This window comes from Rhipicephalus microplus, unplaced genomic scaffold (assembly GCF_043290135.1).
Source record: "Rhipicephalus microplus isolate Deutch F79 unplaced genomic scaffold, USDA_Rmic scaffold_18, whole genome shotgun sequence".
Taxonomy (NCBI): Eukaryota; Metazoa; Arthropoda; class Arachnida; order Ixodida; family Ixodidae; genus Rhipicephalus; species Rhipicephalus microplus.
The window spans coordinates 630,338-650,519 of record NW_027464591.1 but is presented as its reverse complement, the minus strand read 5'-3'; the positions used below and the strand labels follow the sequence as shown (position 1 = coordinate 650,519).

General features: G+C 42.9%; 1 protein-coding gene across 1 annotated transcript in view; it reads right to left on the bottom strand.

The window, feature by feature from the left end:
- LOC142785157 (phospholipid-transporting ATPase ABCA3-like) overlaps positions 1 to 14,881 on the bottom strand; it is a 55,196-nt gene extending 40,315 nt beyond the window's left edge. Inside the window, exons 1-5 of the mRNA XM_075883607.1 lie at positions 14,627 to 14,881; positions 11,974 to 12,127; positions 9,687 to 9,812; positions 8,254 to 8,511; positions 5,764 to 6,011 (exon numbers count right to left, since the gene is read on the bottom strand). Coding sequence (XP_075739722.1) covers positions 5,764 to 6,011; positions 8,254 to 8,511; positions 9,687 to 9,812; positions 11,974 to 12,127; positions 14,627 to 14,881 — 1,041 coding nt within the window. The remainder of the gene's footprint in view (positions 1 to 5,763; positions 6,012 to 8,253; positions 8,512 to 9,686; positions 9,813 to 11,973; positions 12,128 to 14,626) is intronic.
- Between the last annotated feature and the right edge of the window lie 5,301 nt (positions 14,882 to 20,182).

The window sequence follows — 20,182 nt, the reverse complement described above, 5'->3', positions numbered from 1 at the left end:
CTATCCTCAGATGAACTGTGAAAACTATGTGGAAATTTATTTACATTTTTTGAACTTTGTGAAGGCAAATGTTGTTATGTTCTTTTATTGTGGTCCCTGTTTCATGCAATTCACACATAATTACTTTGCAGTGGCATAGTATTAGTTTTTATTTTACACATATGTGCTGAGCAACATCGCAGTTGAGGCCAGCAGCAAGACATACATGCAGTGCACTGGAGCATCACCTCACATAGTGTACAGTCTTCGCCCACCAGTAAACTCATTATTTTTCAAGCAGACTAATAGACAGCTGTATGCGAACTGTGTTGATGTGCAAACTTTGAAGTCTTCTTGAGGAGTGTTTTTCATCATTTTTGTCCAAGTGAAGTAGCTACCCAAGGCCACAACTGGTGGGAATGTGGTGGTTTCCTCTCTCCAAAAGCACTCTTACCAGCTGCCTCAATGTTAGCATGGGGTGAATTCACGAACTGGAAAAATAATTGGTCTTCGTTTTCCTGGCCGAAAGAGTCACTTCTTTCGTTGAGCCACCACGACGCGCCAGAATAGAAAATTTTAGCTAAATAAAGTTGATTCTACTTTTGAGAAGTGTTTTGGGGAAATGAAATGGCACCTATAGCTGTCAATATAAACACTGTTTGCACCAAAGAGCTTAGTAGCTTATAATTGTATTATTCAAGTATTGTCTAGAATTTACTCGCGCTGTGCCAACTTTCAGCCCAAGTATCCTAACATGCTTTGTTAGTGGGTTTTGAATGAGCCAAGCTATGTAAATAAACAGAGTGATATCGCAGACATGTACAAAATATTGATGCACAGCCCTTTTCTCTAGCATGACATTGTCAAGGGCTTTATTCTTGTGTTTTTTATAAAAACTGCTTGTCACTGGGCAGCAGCAGAAAGCTATGCATCAAGCTTTTGCGAGATGGTTCGAGAAACACGGTGTTCAGACATAACAGTGCCGGTGGATTTCTCTCGTAAGTTACTTTCTGTAGTATATTCAAAATGAGTGTATTAGAATTGTTGTTTTATAGCCATTCATTTTAATATTTACACCTGAGTGTATGTATGTATGTATGGGTGTACATATGTATGTGTGTGTGTATATGTATGTATGTAAGTATGTATGTATGTATGTATGTATGTATGTATGCATGTATGTATGTATGTATGCATGTATGTATGTATCTTTTAAATGAGAATCCGTTTATCATTGGTAAATTTGGTAATGATTTGGAATTTGTTTCTAGTTATTTCTCTTTTGAGCCATTATACATTTCAATTTGTTTTGTACTGCATAAAAATAAATGTAACCTTACACAGAATATGTGTGTTCGAAGAAGTTGTTTCATTTACCAACCTACAGTCATGGGCAAGAAATTGGGTAAAATGGAACGAACCTGCGAAGATTAGTTTAGAGCATAGCTACTCTACATGGCATATCTCATACACATTGCGTTTGTTGAATATGTCGATTTCAACCTTTAAATTTTAATCAGAATAAGCAAGCTATCACCCGTGGTTGTATATGTGTGTGATAATTATGCATACTGTGATACCTGTTCGCAATTACATTTAAGGTCACAAACCTAGTCAAGCTGAATACACGAATTTTGTCCATGCACCTTTCATCTGCTCTAGAACTGTTGTTAATAGAAAATAAACTTCAGTTTAGAAATTTATTCTAGTAACCAAAAGCAGGGTATCTCTTTATCACACAAACCAAATTGTCATTGTTCTGTTCGATTCTGGACAATAGGAGACCCTCTCAGCAAAACTCGATCAACTGCTATAGTTCATTTTAACCATTCACAGCGACATTACACTGAAGCGTGCAGCATGACAAATAGCGGGAGAGAAGGCACAAACTAATCACTCTGTTTGCGTCAGCTCTAACTGTCCGTGCTCTTTGGTCTTGCTGCATGTGATGATGCCCACCAAATTAGCACGAAAGCGTGTCCCTACAAAGGCAGTCAACTTGGCTGCAAGCAGTTAGCTCACTGCATGTGTAGATTTTCTTCAAAACGCCGTGAAGACTGATTGCTGGTCGAATATCCAAACACGTGAAAAGTAATATACCAGATATGATATTGGTATTTAAGCCCTGGACACTTTTGCGATAAGAGAGGATGGAGAAGAAAATTATGAACCCTGAATTGTTTAATTTTTTAAGGAGCACAGTACAGCGCTTTTGGGTCAAAAGGGGAGTGAAAGAAGCAAGTGCGAAAGCCTACTTCTCAAAAAATTAGTACCCGGCAGCACGCATATTGTCAGGCCGGGCAACCTCTTGAAAAAAAAGTGCTCAGTGATTCTGCGAATCGAACCAAGTACCCCCTAGATTGTAGTTGAGCGCTGTAACCGCTCGTCCACTGCAGCGGTGCTTGCATTCGCCATATTGCTTATATATCGTCATTCCTTCGAATGAAGCCAAATGCAAAAACATCTGGTGAAACTTTGTCAAAAATGGAAAAAATAGTTATAATGCGTTTGCCCATGGTTATTAGAAGATAGAAACCGCCACGTGTGACTGTATAACCGTGCGCTATTTATTTTTGTACATTACTGTCATGACGTTGGGATAGCCGGCTCTAACGTAGGCTACCTTCTCATAGTTTGCCAAATATAAATAAGAAAATAAAAATATATATCGGCCTGTGACAGCGCTAATCAACTATTGTGAGTTCACTGTCACTAGTATCACTTTCACTAGATGAATGCTCAGTTTGCTTCCATTATCGTTATTTAGGAAAGTTTTGGCTCATTAACTCAACTCACTTAATTAGCATTGATTCTCACACCTAAGGACAGTCACACTTCATCTCGCTTTCTGAGTGGCTGTCACTCCCATATAACGCGTACTCCACTTTTTTATGCTCTCCGAGCATCTGACGCTGCTTTGCAGAGACTTTCCCTGACGTCTGCTGGGCCAGAAAATTGTCTTTATTATCTATCAATTGTCTTTATTATCTATCAATTTCAAGCTTTCGCGAAGCCGAAACGAGAGTCTCTCTCTCCCTCTTTTCGTTCTTTTCGCACGTGTGATAACGTCTCTCGACCTCAAGACTCGTATACACGTCCCTTGCTTTGTTTGCGCACTCAAACAACGCTGGACGAAATATTTGCACCGTGTTTTGTGAAAAGCATTAGCACTGAGACACCTCCCGACGAGTCTCCGTCATTTTACGTAGACATATACCTAAGCGTAAGCGTATGCACGTTCTCGCATTCCGGCTTTATAGAAATGCTGTGGTGCATGAAACCAGCGAAATCGCGCTCACAATTTCATTTGATTACTCCTGTTAACTATTTCCGCACAATTCGTCTGCAGGCACCAAAGTTGCTCATGTGTCTTGTAATAAGAATATTGTAACAAAGGCTACCTTTGACTATAGGTACAAAACACCCTTACGTTCACCACTATACCGGGCTAGATTGCACCGAGTTAGTTAAGTAGCAGTGCAGCTTCAATGAAATGTAAGGTAACTGGTCGCGTTAAATAGGGGAAGACATTCGAGGCACATTTTCATACATTGCATGCATCGATTTATGTGTTGTTTGATTTATGTGGTGCACCTGGAGTGTTGTTTACTTGTACTTGGCGAGATAGTTCATGGATTGCTCGGTGGCTTAAGGCCATCGAGCAATTATTTCTTTAGCTACAGTCGTTGATTAAAGGCGAGTGATTGGCTTTGCACAGCCCACCAAAACGTCTATTACAACGTACGCGGCATCCCGTAAGCGCTGTAGCAGACGCTCGCGGAACTGAAACTTAGATGCAGCAAATCTTCGGCTATCATCGTATACTCTCGATGCTAGACGCTTTGCGTGCTACCTTGATACTATCGGCACACGCTTCTTTCTTTCCTTGTCGTTTCATCGCCTATCGTGTGTCCTCCTTGCCCTCTTAAGTGCCGAATAAGTTAAATTCATACCCGCGCTATAGTAATCCCTCCAGATAAGAGAATTTCTGGCTAAGAAAATGCGTAGCCAAAGAGAAAGCTTTGTGAATTCGGCCCCTGCTCTTTTCTACAACGCAGCAATCCGCATGATAAGAAGTGTCTTCTTGGACCACTTACACATACTTTTCGCTCCAGTGCATCAGGCCCGTGATGTCGACAATTTTTGACCGAGGTTCTCTCAGATGCTTACCTTAGCACAGTTGTAACCGGAAGTGAAGTATAGACCAAAAGGGCAGGCACGACGATGCTTACCTTAGCACGTATAAAACCGGAGGTGAAGCATAGACCAAAAGGGCATACACAAAGTGATAGACGCGAAGCACGTACACGAAGTGGAAGAACTACTGAACCGAAAGACTGAAAATGGACATCTGCTGTTGACAATGGAAGTTGTTAAAAGTGGCGTAGCGGAATTTCGGTGTCATGAACCAAGCACCTAGTTGGCATCGGTACACCGGCGACAGTGTGACCATGATTTGGCATGCGGCCCCCATGCGATAATTATGACCAGTGTGCTTCATCTCTGCTTAGTCCGAGTTTGTTACCAGCGTTGGCAAGCTTCCACTCCCAAAAACGGAGACAGCGCCATCTCCACGAAATGAATAATGGCCAGTCAGTGAAGCTCTGGGCATCGTATGTGTGAGTAACCATACGTTACCCGAGCATCTATTCATGTAATGTAAGTAAAGATACATCAGTGAATTATTATATAAGTGTAAATTTATTTCGCCTTCTAGTTGTATTAGGTCATTCAAGGATGATTTGGGAAATTGCTAGAGTGTAGGGTGCATGAAAGCGAATACGAGAACGCGCCATCTTAATGGTGCCGAGATGTGTGTATGGCGAAAGTGTTTCATTATTCAGAGTGTTTGGTACTCTTCTATGGGAGAGCAAAGGCCGTCCCACCGCTGCTGGCAGAGGCCCGCAAAACATTTGTGTTTAGAAAACGTGGTTAGCGATTTAGACTACCCGGTGCTCTATACTATTTAAATATGGAAACTTATATACAGAATGATGGAAAATATGAGAAATTAATGAGAGATGTATAGTTCTCGACGTGTGCTTTTGTGTGGCAGGTTTGCTTGAGAAGCCTCGACGTTTAGGCACAATTTACAAGAAATCAACTCTTCTCGATAGGTTATTTTCACTGGTAACAGTGATCTTTTACCTTGCCGTCCACTGTAAAAGTTTTCTTTTTAGTTTCACATAATCTGACTATAGCAGCGATTGCATGCCGCGACCACAACAGAAGACAAGGCAAAATTTAAGGAGCTTCATCCCTAAAAAATGCAGACGTCCCTAATCATGGGCTCTGCTGACCGGCAGTGAAACTTCCCGTGGCGTTCAAGGGCCTTGTTGTATTTTCGTGGTCGACTTAGCGTTTGATCGTGGTGCGGAAGCGGATCTCAGAACTCACGTCGCAAAAATCTCGCGATTCAGATCTGCCTCATCTGGTGTTTCGAAAATCCCAGATGCTCATAACAAAAAACCGTGCACTTTATTAATGAAGTCCTTAAATACATTGACATTATTTAAGGGCGAATGGGACTTGGCCAACATATTAAGCAAACTTGTACTGTGATACAGCGTGTATCATAGTTACTGCTCCCTTCAGCCAGCATCATAACCTTCGTTCCAGTTTTGTGTTCTACGAGACTTCTGATTATTCTCAAAACCACAAGCCCGCACCCAACCAGAAGTGCTTGGAGTTGGAACACGAACTTTGCTCGGTACTCATGCCACTAATGAACGGTTTTGAGAACTTCCAGCGTAACGCACCCGACAGAACGTCTTTCATATATACCTTGGAGAGCGATAATCCTCCGATGACTCCTTGCTCTGCAGGCGGGACTAGGAGGCGCAGATTGTTTTCGGCCTCAGGCGCAGTCAAGTGTCGGTCGAGTTGGCGCAGCAAGTAGTATTCGGCGTACACTAGCAGACCGAAAAGCAGCGGCCCTTCCAGAAACAAGGTGAGCCCCTCGTAAAAAGCAGAGTACGAGTGCACGTCCAGAGGGCTGATTGCGTAACGATAAGGGTCAGGTTCAGCGATGTCTGCACGCATAGAAAAAGAGAAGAAATTCAGTATGTTAAGAGATTTCTTTAGCTATTCTTAGCCAGCACCTCATTGAAAGAAATAGAGGCGCGGCCTTAGCTCATTTTTCTGACGGTGGCTTATGGACAAAAGCAAAGCGTGTTTAGAAAAAAAAAATATGTATCAAAAGAGCACTTGATACTTTACCATGAGAGAGCATAAAGCCGTCCCTGGTGTAATAAACTTGTATCTATCCAAAGCGTGTTTATTAGTAGTGGTTAACAATTTAGAGTACTCAGTACTCAACTATGGGAGCGCATAAATCCATCCGCTAACATCCGTTCATTTAAGATTTAAATGGTGGCATCGTCATAGTAGGAAGGAGCTGGTGTCAGCAGCCCTACATAAGTGCCCCTCAGAGGTGCGCCGGTCGTATGTGAATTTGCATGTACTACTTTTAATTACCTCATGCTCACTCAATGCTGAACTTATCAATTATTAGCGTTTTTTATATGCAGATTGTTCAAATGTTTCACTGATTTGAACGCATATCAACCAATCGTGGCAAAAGACTCACATTCGGGGCCAGCACCGGAACGTGAGTCTTGTGTCACGATTACGTGCAGTTACCGTCGCGTTTAATGTGACGAAAAAAATCACAGTATATCCACGAAGAGAATATTGATGAGTGGGGTGAAGCGTCCATCAGTCCGTCCGCGCTTCCGTGCATCTGTTTGTTCTCGCTTACGTCCGTCTGTGCATCTGTCCATCCATTTGTGCGTCCATCCGTCCGTCCAAGCATCTGTCCGTTTGTCTGCGCGTCCGTGCTTGCATCTGTGTGTTCATCCGTCCATACGTCCCTCCATCCATGCGTCCCTCTGAGTGTCCGTCCATCCGTTTGTACTCCGTGCGTCCGTTCATGCGTCCTTCCATGGGTTCGTCTGTGCGTCTGTCCATCCGTCCATCCATGCGTCCATCCGTGCGTAAAGCATACATACATACATACATACATACATACATACATACATACATACATACATACATACATACATACATACATACATACATACATACATACATACATACATACATACATACATACATACATACATACATACATACAAACATACATTCATACATACATACATACATACATACATACATACATACATACATACATACATACATACATACATACATACATACATACAGGCAGACAGACAGAAAGAAAGACAGACAGACAGACAGACAGACAGATGACGGACGGACGCGGCCAGCAGAGGGTTCATGGTTTCCCGATAAAAACCTCCGAAGCTTCGCCCCACTCATCATCATTCACTCCGTGGGTATGGTGTGAGGTGGTTACTACACACATGCAAACATACAGGTGACGACCGGCCTACGCCTTAAGGAGCTTTACCCCTAAAATGACAGGAAGCAATAAAAAATCACAGCCCCAGCACTCCATGCAAATGGTTAACAAGCGAAACCTGAAACGTGCGGCCCCTGTGTTTAGCAATGGGTTCAACCCGACGTGACATTGAAGAGTTCCACAAATATAGTTTACATGTTCGTGCAGCTTCATGAGATTCAACACGCGTTTCGCTCGGGTTCATCGCAGTGTCTATCTCACATGCGGCATACTGTGTCTCGCACGATGACGGTCATGGTGGAATGTAATAAGCTGGTAAATTCGTTACGCTATGCGTTAACGAAAGTGGTAGTTCTTGAACCACAGGCGGTCACAGACGTCGCAGCCAAAGCCAATGTGCCGCAGGAGAAACTCCCGCCGAAAGCGGCGTTTGCAGCAGTGAACGTGTTCTTGCTATCATCACATTGACGCCGAAACATCACGTTGTTGCAAGCATCTGACATCGCGAACCAAGTCGACCGGATGTTTCAGGAGAAACGGTTGGATGTGGGCTTGGCACCACGGCTGCAACGATGTCACTCGGAACCCAGCCAATGGCGCACGTGATTGCAAACGGCGTAACTGATAATACAGCCAATGGAGGACGCTTGTGACCCCACTTCCAGATGACTTCTCATTTCTCCTAGCCATACATACAGCTTTCGCTGCAAAAAAAGCTGTATTTGAGGCACGCACTTGACAAGCTTAGTTTCTTAAATTTTCCACTAGTAAAGGGTTCTTGAAACTTTTGTTTTCTTTACAAAACTTTTTTGCACAGTGTACTTTCCAGAATGTGCAAACAAAAGGCAAGACCTATATTTCATTTATGCGTGACGTGCGAAATCTCTTACGCTTGCAGCAGTGCAGCAGTGACATCTTGAAGGTGACAGACTTTTCTTGGCAGGCAGTCTCGAGGTCCTCTCCACCGCGTTGGCACACCGCGTTTTCGGTGGCCAACTGCAGCACTTTGGTCATGCCACGCGAGTACGAGTAGGAAGGCAGAAGCCGCGCCATTTGGAGTATCGTCTCGATGAAGACCACGAGTGGGACGTTGTTCAGCGTTTCCGCGTAGTGCTCCATGAACACGGCACCCGTGCAGCAAAGTGACGCTGGACATGAACGATAGACAGATATGAGCATTCTTGATTAACCGGTTCGACGTGAACAATTTGTTTGCACACAATATGTGTGTAATTACGAGTGTGACGAAATTTATCTTGTCAGCGAACACCATGATTAAAGCTGTGGTTATTTACAAAGTCAGTGTGACAAACAACAAAAGAAAACAGAAATATCAAAAAGCTTGAAAAGTAAGTCTGGAATCCACACGTTTTCCGCGATCACGCAAAGTATGCACATTTGCAGGCGTCCGATCATACGCGAACAGTTATGTGCCGGCTTAACCCTGTCATAGAGGCACTTTTGTTCGGTGGAGAGGCGAGATTGGCAGTATTCACTGTTACGGTGACGATACAAATACCACTGAAACCCAAACAGCGCATCATTTTAACTCAGGCTGGTGAGGCCGACGGAGACGCACGCCAGCTGCACAATATCACTGCATTTGCTTTGTGCCGCAAAAGTAGGCGCGCACTCATCGAAAATACGAACCCTTTTGGCACCATAAGATCGGTTCGTGTCTTCGCAGGCGACCAAAGAAATACTTTTCAGAAGCGGAGAATTCTGTTTTCTGAAATCACGCAGACAAATTAATCACCTCGGTCACTTCGCAGTCGTGTTTGTGGCATAGACCATACCTCAATACCAATGCCCATTCACCGTCGTCTTCCACTGGTCGTATTGTTAGTGTGTATTTTAGGATAAAAAGGCCTAACAGCTGATAAGAACGTCTCAAAATTGGCGGCCATTGGTAATCATGAGAAAAAATTGAACCAAACACTTTCTTTGCAGTCGGCTAGCTTAACCGGATTTCCTGGCAAAATATGGCCGCTAATTGGTGGATCCATAAATTCTTGTCTATACATAGAGAAGCCTAATTGAAAGAGAACTGGTTTAACGTTATTGGTGTGTGGGCATTAGGCACACCATGTTCTTCTCAAAGTATAGTGGAGCTCGCATCTTCAATCATATGCAAGTTTTTCTAGCATGAAGAGAATAATCACAAGCAGCATAAATGTTCTCGTGAACCCATGGTACACTTCAAATCAAAGGAGTGTTCGCGGATTAGTTGAAGCTTAGCTGTGCCTGATTTGTGAAATAAACTTAAACTGAGGCTAGCTATGCCCCATACATTGCGACAGTGCAAAGCTAATTGCCTACTCACATATTATAAACGTAGAGATGGCAAGCGCAGAGAATCCGAAGCCAGGGTTGTCGAAACAGAAGGAACATATGTAGATGAACGGTAGCGCAGCGTAGCCATGCAGTATATTCAATATAAATATGAGTTCTGCAAGCCAAGAAGAGAGAGATTAAGATAACAACACTGATTAGTACTGGTTGGAGGATGCGCCGCAATACCCTGGGAAGTTATTTAAACCGAGAGCAATTTGATATGTGTGCTTACAGTAAAGGCCGCAGAGGGTGAAAGCCCTGCAGCCTCTTCGGACGCGAATTATCAACTGTACGAAAAGGAATCAAATTCATACAGCCGGATTCTACAGCACTGGACATTATAACTGAAGAAAAAAAATTGATATGTCTTTGTGTGTGTTTCAGTAATTATTGCTCATTGGCCTAAAATAAATATTTATTTTCTCTACAGCCAGTCATATTCTATTATTACATGAATAGACACATACCTTAGGTTTTGAAAACGTGCGTAAATTTTTGTGGCTGTGTTCATTTGAGCTTAACTTTTGACTGTGGTCTTGGAACGTGTCACGGCGAAATAGCTGTCGAACATCCTAAGTGGTCAGTTGTAAGCTTACGAAGCACATAGAAAAATGGCTACGCAATAAGTGCGTTTCATCTTTTTGCACAATGTAACTTGCTTTTTCTTGGCCACTAGTGCAAATAATTGCAAAATGAACTTACGACCACGTATGTGTACAATGACCTCAATGGGTAGCCTGAATAAAGGTCTCTTTTTTAATATTTATTTATAGCAATGTCATCTACATTTTAATATTAAAAATATGGCAGATCTCGTGCACCTGGGAATCAACGTTATGCGAAGCATGTGGAGGTAAGGTGACTGCGTTGCAATTTTATTGTGTGACACGTCATGAAGTGACGCTAAATATATGTGCAAACATTGCACGCACAGACATATGTTGAACAGTTGCAGATGTTTATATAAGAAGTTATTTGCACTTGCGCAACGATGCCAACTGGAACATACGCATTAGCAACACCAGAAGCTGATATGAAGCGGTGATGCTCGCGAGGATGCTGGCCCTGAACACTGCCACATGAATCAACTTCAGCGGATGGCAACCACAATTAACGTTGACCCGACGTGATGGAGAGGTGAAAGGAGCAAATGTGTAATGTTAATTGGGTAGGCAGCACTGCAACCACTATTGACGTTTCATAAAGATTAACGTCTATTTGAAAAGTATTTCCGAGAACTCGCGTAGCTCTGTGGTAAAATGCTTCATTGCTACGCAGAATGCTTGGTTTCGATTCCAGCTGGGGCACTGACATTTATTCTTTGCATTTGTGGGGTTGACGCTACCGATTTCGGGTATTTCTTAACGCTCGCACGTTAAAATTGCCCATGTGTGTTCGCGTCGTTCCTCGGTAGACACTAAGTGTCAATCACCTGTGGCACAAACCCACACACCAGCGGCACATACCCGCCCGTGGGTAATGTGCCACTGTCCGGCGGGACGTTTTTGACGACGTACGTGACAAAATTGTGACTTTATTGAGGTCCTCAGCAGCGCCTATTATTCGTCAAACCATCTTATCCTTCCATGCTAATTTTGGTTCACGCCAAGTTAAGGGGGTGAACACGAGTGCCCTCCAGCGTAAGCGGATAGATAGATAGATAGATAGATAGATAGATAGATAGATAGATAGATAGATAGATAGATAGATAGATAGATAGATAGATAGATAGATAGATAGATAGATAGATAGATAGATAGATAGATAGATAGATAGATAGATAGATAGATAGATAGATAGATAGATAGATAGATAGATAGATAGATAGATAGATAGATAGATAGATAGATAGATAGATAGATAGATAGATAGATAGATAGATAGATTCGCTTAAAGTCGCTGAAGTTCGCTAAGAAACTCTTCGCATTTAATATAATGCTATTTGGCCTTATAATCAAAATGTCACTGTGCGCAAATACCTACAAATAAATAAACGAACCTTCTGAAAGGCAAATGTACGTTAACTCTCTTCTACCCGGAAATATGGGCACAAAACATCATAGCGTGTGTGGTACAACAACTGCCTTTGACTCGGGCAACCGCCTTTAACTTATAGACCCAACAACCACTCATAATCGACGAAAGTTTCTTTCATGTGGAGGTTCTGCTTATCTAGACTACATTTGAATTATTGCCAAAGACATGAAGAGGAGCGAAGACGCCCTATGGGCGTGTGGGCGAAGGAGTACCCTAACCTACGTAACTCGAGGACTTACGAATGTAGTTGAAATCCAGCGAGTCGGCGTGGAAGTAAGCAATGGGCGGCAAGATGAAAATGGCGGTGCCCATGTAAAACATAAAATCCCAGAGGAAATTGGTGATCCAGTAGAGGAACGGCCCAATTCCCGTAATGATATGCAGGTGCTTCACCTGAGAGTAAAAAACAATGAAGCAAGCTTTAAGTGCTCTTCCAGCGAGGAGAAACGCATAAAGCTTCACGCCCTGAGCTATACAGTGTAGCCGAAGCCGAGCGAAACACCCTGTTAGCAGAATTAGTTGTAAGTGGGAAACAATGGGCACGTATTCAAGTTCGCCGTAACTGCGAACCTCATAGCTATGGCTGGGTATGACCGCTCTCTAAGCATGAACGCTCTGTAAGTTTGAAAGTGCGTGTTGTGTCCTTCGCAAAGCAAAACGTTGAAGTATACCTAGAAAATATGACCAACATACAGTGTAGAGCTTCTTTGTGTCTGCACCACACGGGTGAACCTGTGATATTTTTTTGAATTTTTAAACTTTTAAAACTATTTAGCGTAGTCCTTGGGGGCCAGCTTACGCGCTTGACGCTAAATTAATCCGATTATATTTTACTTGCACGCTCTTTATCCCACATTTTTGGCAGTGCTGCTCATCCGAACCTCTAAACATAATTTGACGCAGGGACATATCTTTAACTCCTAAACAAGTAGCCTAATTTACCCTTCCAGTAATCTGGACAGATTATGGATTAAAAGACCGCATTCCCGAGGCTTGTAATTTAATGTAGCTGGCCGATCAGTCACTAGCAAAGCACACTGAATACAAATGGTATGTCCAAATTCAGCCTTTCGGTCCCGTCCCATCCACATTCAGCATCCCGAACGCACGTGTTTTGAGCGCGGAGATCCCACAAAGTCGGAGCAATCAATGCTATTGCAAAGTTTTCTTTCAGAATTTCGCGTGGTATCACGTAATCTCGTCATGTCTAGCCAAGCCACAACAAATCACCACACCCTGTCGATTTCCCTTAATACAGCCATTCAGTCAAACACTATAGAATCGGTGTATATAAGGTGTGACCTCCAGTACTTTTTTTCATTAAGGTGCATTTGCTCCTCGTTCTTTAGAGTATCCATAGAGTAAAACGCCGAGCCACACCTGGACATCAATATGGCAGATGCACAAAATAAAGAGCACTCTTTTGTTAGTTAATGTTTACAGCCCGCATTACCGAGGCTTGTAATTTAATGCAGCTGACTGATCGCTGGTTCACCAGTAAAGCACACTGAATACAAGTGGTATGTCCAAAATCAGCCTTTCGGTCACGTCCCATTAGCATTCTGCATCCCGAATAAACTGCGTTCATGCAGGCGAAGAAAACGTGAGGGTTGAATTCCACCCGCTGTAGTTGTATTTCTGTTAAGTCCAAACGCCGTAGGGCCATGCACTTGGCTTTAGGAAGTCCAGATATTCTGGGCGAAAGAGCCCTGCTTTACAGAATTCGTCTTAATGATACCATGGTTTTCGGACGTAAAACTATTCGAACTTCGGAAACGTGGTGGCGGTGGGTGTGGTTTGCCCTTCGAAATAAATACTTCGGGCATTTATAAGACGCTTCTTCGTCGCCTGCAAATAACCATCATCACAAGGTGTTCTTCATTTTTAACGTTTGCGGGGACATATGAGTTTTGTGCCGTAGAAGACTGTTTCTGTTCCCGTCTTCTAGGCCTACTAAAGGCGTGTAAAGCACTACATACTAATACTCATTATCTCAAACGAAATTGAAATGCGTTACTAGGAAGGCGCTGCTTGAAAAATATTGTGTCCACTTCATACTTAGAACAAGCAATATATAAAAAAGTCATGTGTTCAGCAGTGTCTCACACGCATTATCTTGTAAGATGGTAGAAATTAGGGGGCAAGCTGCAATGAAGGTCTTTATCATTTATGAAAACAATGTGATGAACTTTTTACATAATATTCACAAGGCCTTGTGCTGTGCCATGATGCTATTGCTTTTTTTATATTCAAAGAGACACATAAATTTTTTTTTGTCTTCTACATATTTTCTTGCTCGGACTTTTCACAACAAACCAAATATAAAAATCTGTACAATGTACACCTATATGTGGGAAGCTTTATGGTACTCACAAATGTCTTAGGAAGTAGGTGAAGAAAACAAAATGGCTATATCTTCATATGATGTGGAATGGCTCAGAGTTCATTGACAGAAACTGCTCAGAAAATGGAAGCTGAGAAAATGCAGGTCTCAGAAATTGGAGCTAGAGGCTAAGAAAACCAATATAGGAAAAAAGTAGGGACTATTTTTATTGTAGAAATGCAGCGTTAATGCTATCTGGAGCTCGAATATCTCCTCTCTACAATTGTGTTAATTATGCTTAGTATGGTGACTGTGTGCTAAAGGAAAGCTGCAGATATTCATTTTCTGAAGCTCCACTTTGTCATAGTTTTTGATGAGAGCACACTAATAAAATGCTTTTTTTTCTTGACTTACCTTACTTACGTTGGTCTAATAAATCCCCATGCAATAAACAAACATGGTCTCAGGATTGCAGAAAAAGATAAATTGAAAAACTGTACATTTTGACCAAATTAATCATTCTTATTGCCACGTTCCCCCTAAAAAAATAAAAGTTTGGCAAGCTATACCTGCAGTGCCCGCTCGGTGATTGGAAAAAGCACAAAATTGCTGCACATCAGGCTGGACACCATGGGAAGAAATATGGAGCGCAGGATCTGAGGCAGCAGCTCCCTATAGGCGCCATGGCTCTCCCCGTGCTCTCCTTCACCACCCACATTGGCGCTGTCGAGCACAGTCACCTCGAAGCTGAACAGCACGTCAGTTTTACCGGTGATGAAGTGCAGGCGCCCATTGTTGAACAGCGTCAGTACCAATAGCGCCATGTGCTGGATCTCGCCGTTGTACCAGAGAACCGTTCTGAGAGGATCATGAAATGACGAAGCGTTTGGGTGATCAGAATCCTCAATAATTAGTGTCCTAAATGAAAATACAAATGGAGGTGTGGTGTGCTGACGGGCTCAATGGAAACGAATACTAAGCGACTGCTTTCAAGATACGCCGCTAGCGAAAAACTTACAGGTTTCTGGGTGTAATCACATACTAGTAACGCCAAACACAACACGATACGCTTATATTGAAATTTTGTGCTTCAGCATTCGTCGCACTGCCGAAGCGGACTGCAGAAGCCACATAGAAAAAAGATCAGGATTGCCATCTCAGCCTGCAGGAGGCGAAACGGCGCTAGCTGCTGTCATGAAACCCACCTGCTGTTTCAATGAGTTTAACAAGTATCCTGACAATTAACTGGCCCTTATAGTACTGAGACATAGGCTTCGATATCATATTTATGTAAAATACCTTAACATAAAGTATAGGTATCGATTTCATAGCAATTTTACTTCTGTTAAGCGCATTTCGTCAATAGCCGCCAAACCTGAAGTAAGTTATCAATTGGCGTGTTTGGAAGAAGCACACAAAAAATCTAACTCGCTGCCGCTACACCTAATAACACTTATTGAAGTTCAGCGTCCTTCGCTTTGCCCATTCGTGCCTATCACTTATTCTCAACAGTTTTTCGCAGTGGTAGCTTAGTGACCTGACGGTGGTACCTTCCTTGTTCCAGCAGTTGCACGCCAAAGTGCGTCATGAAAACGTAATGACGCAAATCGTCCTTAGCCAACTGGAGCAGCCACTCGTCCACGTTTTCGTCAGGAAGGATGATCTCGACGGTGGTTACACCTGGCCTTAATAAGGGCAATATGTGGTCGACGTAGAACACTCCATCTTCTCTAACTTGTGCGAACCCCTGCAAAGCGAGAATATGTTTGCCACACAGGTACATCAATGAATGCTAAGTAAGGCTATTTGTTTGCTTCTGAATCATAATAATTGATCAAGGTTAACTTCCCAAAATCATGATGCGCTTGTAGAAGACACTCTTATAGAGAGAGAAGTACAGTTTACTATTTTCCGGCAGATTTCTGGGTGGGGCTCCCACCTATATAGGAGCTAACGAAGAGGCCGTGCCTCCCGGCAGCTTTCTTGGCCGGCTCGATCGCCCAAAGTTGCTCCTCCAGACCCCACTTAGCAGCGCGTTCTGCCAATGCGCCCGAATGTCTTCATTGGAGGTCGCCATCTAAGAATCGCTGAATAATGCTGGACATTTACATAGGATATGGTCAAGAGTGGCTCTGCAGCTACAGTACTGGCGTAGATCAGTGTTATAGACTTTGGGATATACGTGGTGCACGATTACGGGGATCGTGTACGTGCGTGTTTGTAGCTGCCGCCACTGAACGGACTGGACGCGATTTAGGTTGGCGTGAGGTGGAAGGTACTTCCGCATTTGCATTCGATAGTGTTGAGATATGTCACAAAATTTAGTGAACCGATCGTCCCATTCCCATACCAGCGAAGAAAAGTTCGTTTGTGTGGCCACTTCGTCTAACGCGACTCGGAAAGTATAGATGTCAAGCCACGTTGTAAGCCATGTCATTAGGACTGACATCCGGGTTACTAAAGGGTGTGTGGGCTGGGAATCAAAGGATGTCTACGCATTTGTCCGCCTCGTGAATTTTGTCTGTACATTGCCTCAACGGGAGATTCTGCCACTGGCGTAGTTCCGAACGGCCATCAGCGAGTCGTTTTATCACATATGAGACTCCATGTGGCCTATGACCATCGAGATGGTCACTTCCTCTGCCGTTTCTACGTATCGTGAGATGATTGATGCGCTGCTTTTGCATTGTTGTTAGTGGTCTACGACAGCAGCTGCGAAGCGGTGACGTTCTTGGTAGCGTGCTGCATCGACAAAGACCACCTCATGGTTGAGCCCAAAAATCTTGAACATGGCTCTGTCTCTACTGACACGTCTGATTTTGTTGTGTTCAGGTTGCATGTTTCTTGGTATGGCTGGTACTGTGAGCTCATCACGGATAGTGCGTGGTATCTTACGTTTGTCTCTGTGTAAAATGTGGTCAGAAATTCCGAGATTGGGTAGAATCGGGCGCCATGGCTTAATCTTGGCTAATCACTTGAGTCGGAAGATTTGTTGTGCCTCGATGAGTTCCTCAAGGGTAAAGTGTAAACCCAGTTAAAGAAGGAGTTCAGTTCTGATGTTTTAAGGGAAACCTAGCGCTTGTTTTTGACTTCTCTTAATCAGAATTTGGAGTTTTGACTTTTCTGCGGTGAGCCATTCATAATAAGTCACAGGACAGCTCCAGAATTTATGTTCATAAGAGGTTTTAAATCTAAGTACATGTAAGTCTACAACTACCTGGGCCTGAAGGAGTTTCACCTTCAAAGAAAATGCGGCTGCGGGGCCGTGATTCAATCGTATGACCTGCAATTAAGTCAGCTGCGGAGCGCCGTGACCACTAGATCACCGCTGGTAAACGCAGCCGCTGCATTGAATGGCGCAGCGTTCGTGCTACTTCTGAATTCAAAACTATCTTAGCGATGAGAACTCCACACGCACGAATGCATGAACCGTTGTTTGTACCCAGTAAAGACGCGGCCTGCGCCACCCCGGGTGACTCCACCCAGATGGTAAATGGATGTCCTTTGTTCTGGAGTGACAGGCAAATCCGTGTCTAGAAAATGTTTTGGGAGAGGGGGACACAAGCTAGAAACCTCGACTCTCTAAAACAATACTGATTTTCAGTATTTTTAGAATTTGTTTTCACTAGAACACCACCTTCATAAATATTGCGAGGGAGGCTAGAGCAGCCTTACTGGCTGTGGTCCTCAACAAAGGCGTCTCTACCCACCCCTTTTTTCAGCAACCTTCATGCTTCTTTCGCACGGCGGAGACACCAGGCTCATTTCATCACCGTTCGAGCCATATTCGTCGGAAGAACTTCGCTGCTTTCACAAAGCACATCATGCCGGAAGATGGTAATCACTTGGACTTGTTTGGAACATGGCAGCGGCAGAAAAACTGCGTCTAACAGTGTCGCTTGCAGATATATCTCTCTCTTTGCTGCACACATGAAGTACACGAGAAGTTTCATCATGCAGACTCGCGCATTACCTAATTTGTTCACTGAGTACATTCAAAAAGTAGAATTGTCTTACCGCTTCAAGGGCTGAAGTTAACGACTGTAGTTTTGATGCGTACTTTACCAGTGACCTCACAACTCTTTTTTGCTGTGTTTGGTGAACAAATCGTAACTGCTATGTTTCATATTCTTCCATGTATGGCGCTATTTCCCTTTTTAGTGCTTCACGATGTAACTTCTATTTTTTTATTTTTTCTCTTTTTCAAATGTCCTGATATAAATTTATTGGCTTACATAGTGTGTTATATTGTAATATTACCACTGTATTACATAATGTAGGTATTATTCTATTTAAGAAAATCACTATTTTTATTCTTGTGATAGTATGTATTGCCCTATTCCAAGTTATGTCTGTGGGCCCTGTGGATAAATGAATAGATGAATAAACCTGAAAATTTAGAGAACGACAACTATAGAATTACATCTGTACTTTTGTATTACGCATGCTGTGCTGCGAAGCAAGGGTTGGTGCATCTATCACCAATTTGAGCCCTACGCCAGTACCTGGGTCGTCTTTGAAATGATCTTTGAAATGCCTCTTTCATTGCATTTTACACCAACCCATTCCAATGTTTCACAGTGTGGCACGAAGTCACTAGAACCGCTCATTAAAGCTATGGCGTCATCATTTTAATTTACCACCATTGTCATATTGCATTTCAACATCGACATATTACGTCATATTACACATCTCTCGCGCAACTCATGCTAGAGCTCGAGACGCGTTCGAGCGAAAAGAACGAGCACGCTGCTGGCGAACTGACCACCGGCAGCCTGAGCTGCTCTGCTTTTGCTGTGTTCGAATAACAGTGGCGAAATTGACACCGACACGATGGCTGCATTCGCGTATCTCACGTTCCTCGCTAGACAACGCATGGGAAGACCGAAAAACCCGCGTCAAAATGGCACACGAGGAAGTAACTACGAACCCACTGATTAGAAGCTGTGTGTTTATGACTTGGCTTAGCCTTTCATACATTGATTTGAGGCCACCGCGCCGTGATCGTAAATGAAAACAAAGAGAGACACAGTTACGTTGATTACGGTCTTAATAACTACGTGCAAAAGGCTTATGAACACATCAAACGCGCAGTTGTTAGTTATCAAAGCAGAGAAAAATTGTAGAGGGTAGAGGTAGACGATTCTGGTGAGTTTTTCAAGGTGAAATAATCACTACACTACTTGCTCATCCGCGCAGTTTGTGTGCGTTCACATCTTTCCGTGAGACACAGGGAGAGAGCGGAGAGAAGATCCGTTTCTTTTAGTCATGCTGAACCTACTACCCAGGCAGTAAATCCTAACCCACGTAAGGTAACCTGAACGCAGATTGTAAAAAACGTAAAGTTATTTCGAAAAAAGTTGGCACTGTATTTTTCGCAATGAAATTCGTTTTGCATTCCTGTTTCATGAAATATGACGTCTACTTTTTTAGTATGCTTCAGTGAAACAGCGTTGTTATTTGTAAAGATGTCTTAGAAAGAAACTCAACATTGCTGGGATCAGACACTCGAAAGAGATAAAGATGACAAGTAAATAGGACCCAAGGAATACATTCGCTTTTCTGCTTGAGAATGCAGAGCTCACCTAACTAAATACAAATTGAGATGTTTTTATTTAACACTAGGAAAAACGTCAATCCATTCGTAATATAAAAATTTCTAGCTATTCATGCAGAACGCTCCGTTTATGTCTCGCATCTAAAAGTCGAGACCTAGCAATTGCACGTCCTGTGTTGGTTTAGTCAGTTCGAGATTGAATAACAAGACGTTCCTGCGTCTGTCTGTTCTAAATAAAGACAGCTTAAAAGGCAAAAATGCTTCTCATTTGATCGCCTTTCATGCGATCTGCATTACTTTTTCGTAATAGGAAGGTATATAATTATCATAAGACGAGGCCTTGGACGTCGGCATCGCTAAACAATCTCCAGTATTGTGTATATACCATACTTAAGTCCACGCATGGTCGTACGGATCTATACCAAGTACGTCGGTGCATCATAGCGCTTTCTCAGTTCGTACTCAGTCACACTGAGCGTGTAAGGGCAAAACTGCTGAATTTCACTGCGGCGTTTGCTTTATTTTCGAGAGATGGAACACCTAATACAAAGAGAATAATAGTTAATAA